This window comes from Rhamphochromis sp. 'chilingali' (assembly GCF_963969265.1).
Source record: "Rhamphochromis sp. 'chilingali' genome assembly, chromosome: 8".
NCBI lineage: Eukaryota > Metazoa > Chordata > Actinopteri > Cichliformes > Cichlidae > Rhamphochromis > Rhamphochromis sp. 'chilingali'.
Window position 1 is genome coordinate 9832829 of NC_137935.1, and position 4661 is coordinate 9837489.

The 4661-nt window shown below is 36.3% G+C and overlaps 1 protein-coding gene across 1 annotated transcript; it reads right to left on the reverse strand.

Annotated features, from left to right (window-relative positions):
- Positions 1 to 316: 316 nt before the first annotated feature.
- LOC308401236 (olfactory receptor 1500-like) lies at positions 317 to 1288 on the reverse strand (the record flags this gene model as incomplete). The annotated part of the gene is made up of 1 exon (XM_080889370.1): positions 317 to 1288. The coding sequence occupies one exon, from the start codon at positions 1286 to 1288 to the stop codon at positions 317 to 319; it is 972 nt and encodes a 323-aa protein (XP_080745496.1).
- Between the last annotated feature and the right edge of the window lie 3373 nt (positions 1289 to 4661).

Consider the following 4661-nt stretch of genomic DNA (forward strand, 5'->3'; position numbering starts at 1 on the left):
AAGTTATCACATTAAGACATGTCAGCAGTTAATGTTTCTCTGTTTCATTCTGTAAGTTAATTTGAGTATCAAAAACCTTTCTAAAAATATTATTAAACTAAACATTTGACATAAAAACACATTTTAAAATGATATATATTAATAAAGACCCAAATATTTCATTTGACAACTTACATATAATGCAATGAATGCAATTGCAATTAATAACTTATGAGCATCGTTATCAGTTGTTAGTATTCCTAAATAAAATTCTTAAATAAAATAAAATAATACAAAAAACATATTTGTTTTGTTGAAGCAGGAAAATATTAACAATTTATTTGCATTCAGTTTTTAATCCAGTGCTCACTTTTCCTTTTTTAAATCTCCGCATCAAAACATTTTTTATTTCTTTAGTCTTGAAACAGTATATGATTGGATTAACAGCAGCAGGTATGAGGCTGTACATCATTGTAATAATAATCCGAATAACAAGATTAAAATTGAATCCCACACCAGTAGCAATATAAACAAAGCATCTTGGCACATAGAAAAGGCTGGTAATAAAGAGCTGAGGGGCACAAGTGGACAGCACTTTGTGACGTCTCTCAGTTTGAGACATCCTCAGAACAGCTATGATGACAGAAAAATAGGATAAAATTATGAATGTTAAAGGAACCAGGAGAGTGACCATTGCATTAGCAAGTGCAACACTGTTCACATATGCCAGCCCATCACCACAACCCAGCTTTGTTATTGATATATGATCACAGTAACACTGCATGATAATATTCTGGTCACAGTAAGGTAAAGTTAAGGCATGAAGCACAATTCCCAGCAAACGTATAAATGTTAAAACCCAGCACATGGTGCAAGCAATAGCCACTGCTTTGTTTGTAAATAAAATGGGATATTTGAATGGAAACCATATGGCAACAAAACGATCCAAAGCCATCATCAGCAAGTTTAAAGACTGAATAGCTCCCAAAGAATGAACAAAATACATCTGTGTAAAACAAGCTCCAAAAGAAGTGATCATGTCATTCCACCAGTATCTGGCAATGATTTTTGGAAGAGTCACCACGCCAAAGCAGATGTCTGTCATTGCAAGGTTAGAAAAGATTACGTATATTGGTTTGTGCAGAGTCCGCTCAAAAATGATAACAGCTATAGTGAAACCATTTCCAATTACAATAGCAAGGAAAACAAGAAGAAGAAGAACAGACACTGGACCATAATATTCAGGAGGAAGTCCAGGAAATCCAATAATAATGAACTCTTTTATAGTGGTAATATTAGTGTATTTCATTGATTATCACTTATGCATACACAAAGAAATAATCATAAACCAAAGGTAAAATTAAACAAACCACATTTTAGTCCTATGACAAAAATGATACAAATGTTTGGATTAGATACTCTATTATAATAATGATTAATTCGCTCTATTCATATCATCAATACACCTCAGCTCTAAATATGCAAGAACATAACCCACTTTCCAAAACAGTGTTGATGGTTTTATATTGTAAATGTTTCCAACAGAGTCTGAACTAATGATGTGTGGGGTAAATAACACTCAGAGGAAACAGCTCCCATGTGCACTCAAACTTTTGAAGTGACTCGTTGCTTCTACTGTATAATGAAATGATTTGCACTGAAGATTGTCAGAGCTTCACTGTGCAAAACTAAAGAAAAAGTTTATTTAATCCAACAAATCACAGAAGAAATAACTTGATGTGTAGCTCTTAGAGACATGTTTGTCACATGTTGTCTTTGATCTGAATGAAGATTACTACTCTTGGGAAACACACGCACACACGATCATAGCATCATTGACATCACCCTTAAAGCCTGAATTATTCATTTCTTTTAGAACTGTAATTTTATTTCTGTTAAAAATTTGGGGAATTATTAGGTTCTTTTTTCTTTATGATTAAATGTTCTCACAAATCGTCTGTGAAGGTTCTCAGTCATCCAGGTCATCGTAGTCAAAGGAGCTTGCAAAGAAAAGCGTCTGGACTTCTTTAAGTTGCTTGAAGACGTTTCACCTCTCATCCGAGAAGCTTCTTCAGTTCTAAGGTCAAATGGTGGAGAGTCCCAGATATAAACCTAGTGGGAGTAACCCCCCACAGAGGGACAAAAGGGCCCCCTGATGATCCTCTAATCGCCTGAGCCAAGGTGTGAAACTGGGTGTGGGTCCCAATCAGCCAGAGTTTCGGGTGTGTTCATTGTGAAACCTGGCCCCACCTTATCATGCGAATTCCTGAGGTCAGATGGCCCAGGATGTGAGTGGGCGTTAAGGCCTTAACGCCCACTCACACCTTGGCTCAGGCGATTAGAGGATCGCCTGAGCCTGAGCTTTTCTTTGCAAGCTCCTTTGACTTCTCACAAATCATGTCTGCAGTCAAAAGCTGTGTGTTGTCTGGTTAACAGCCCTTTGTGTTCACTGCTTGCTTTGTAGTGATGGGTCGTTCGCGAACGAAATAGCTCTTAGAGCCGACTCTTTGACGTGAACGACACGAGCTGGCTCCTTATCGCGAGCCGTACGTGGGGTTTTTTTTTCTTTCTTTCTCTCACCCTCTCTCTCGCACTTTTTTTCTGCTTCACTCTGCACGCGAGCCTTGTGCTTTACGCTGCAAAGGGGGGGGGGGACGGGCAGTTACACTCAGTAGCACAGGAACAGAGCCAGAGGGAGAGAGAAAGAAAGAGAGCCAGGGACAACAACATCACATTAGAAAGGTATAGTAATCATCCACAACTATTTTTGGTTGCAAATGATAAAAGATTCTGAAAGTTTATTCATGCGGGCCCATATGACAGAGAATATGCATGTTCTTTTTGTTTTCATATTATAATTTATATTTAATTGTGTTGTGGTTTGCATTGTTTTGTGTTGTTTTCACTTTAAATTTGTAAAAGGAAAAAGCTGAAAATTTAAATAGTTAAAAGTTGAAATGTGAATAGTTGATTTTTGTATTATATGATTTATTTATTACATTTTATGTGGAGTGAATAAATAAAAGTATATTTACGGTGGCGCCTAGAGACAAAGCACATACAAACTTCAAATCACATACGAACTCTGAAGCATGTACAAACTCCAAAACACGTAAAAAAAAACGTACAAACTCCAAAACAAGTAAAAACATGTAAAAACTCAGAAGCACATAAAAACTCAAAACACGTACAAAATACAACAGAAGTGCTTCAGGATGCTGGGCGCAGTGTTGAGCTTTTGTTATCTTGTGGCTACATAAGCCAGCAAGTACCAACGACCGGATTTGGTGTGTGGTAGTAACAGGTAAATGAACTTTTTTTTAAATTATTTGAATATATATGAGTGCCTGTGTAATACACAAACAATACACACATGCTTTCAATTGTGTCATTTAAGTGATCTAGTAGCTCTGCTTTGGAAGTTCAGTTCATGCTAGAAATGTGTTTTGGAGTTTGTACGTGTTTTGTCTCTAGGAGCCACCGCATGTATTTATATATAAACATATATAAATAAAACCACTTTTTTTTACGTTAGTAATTCCTTTTGTGCATAATTTCATATTATTGTTAATAATAAATTAATTAAAGCAAGAAAACAACCTGAAGAGCCTGTTCGGAGCCGAAAGAGCCAGCTCTTTTTAGTGAGCCGAACCGAAAGAGCCGGATCTCTAAAAAGAGCTGGAAATCCCATCACTATTGCTTTGGATTCAGTTTGACTTTTGCTTGTGGACTCTTTGCTGGACTTTGCATCAGACAAAATAAATGCTCACTTTGTGTTACTCAGTCTGTTTGCACTTGGATTGTAACTGTGCAAAGCGTGATTTCATGACACAGCAAGTAGAAATCCAGTAGATATCTACCAAGAGCTGTTAGTTAAAAACTTTACACATCCCTTCATGGTATGGAGTGTGTTTGTTGTTGTTGATTTTTTGGTTTGCTTGTGTAGTGGCAATTCCTTTTGTTTGACAGACCAAACATCCCACAATTAAAAGTCCACAAGCCACTGCAGCACTGAGATAATATTTCGTACGCAGGCAAAAGAAGTCCACTGTCCAAACTTGAAAGTTGCGTTTTTATGGTTTATTTTATCCAGTTTGGCAAGCAATAACAAGATCCATTTTTTGTTACTTCCTGCTGCTTCTCCTGCTCTGGTAAAAAACCATAGGCCCACCCCAGTGCATGCTGGTCCTATACCAGTCTCTTTATTTATAGAAACAAAATGGCCCTACAGCTCTTACTGACTAATTTAACAAAGTAACATTAAACAAACAAAACATTGAAACAAATATTAACTTACAAATAAACTTGTAAATAAACCCCAAAATATAAGTAAACTAACAACAAACTTTAACTAATTTCAAAATAATAAAAATAAAGAACAGATAGCTCCAACAGCTTGTTTGCTTTAACACATTGCACAGAAACTACACTAGTAGAAGAAAAAGAGAAAAGGTGTCAGGCTTTAAAAAATAGATGAACAATATCCAAAAAGCCATAAGAAATACAAAAAAAAAAACCCAGCATGGGCCATGGACAGGATCTGAGAGGTCCATCTGATCCCTCAGCTTATTTTGCTACCTGTTAGCGTACCTGGGTCGTTGACCCAGTGTTTTGAGTTTTGCATTATCATTTACCTTTGATTTTGCCATTATTTATCATTTCTAGTCTTTTGGTTTCTATGT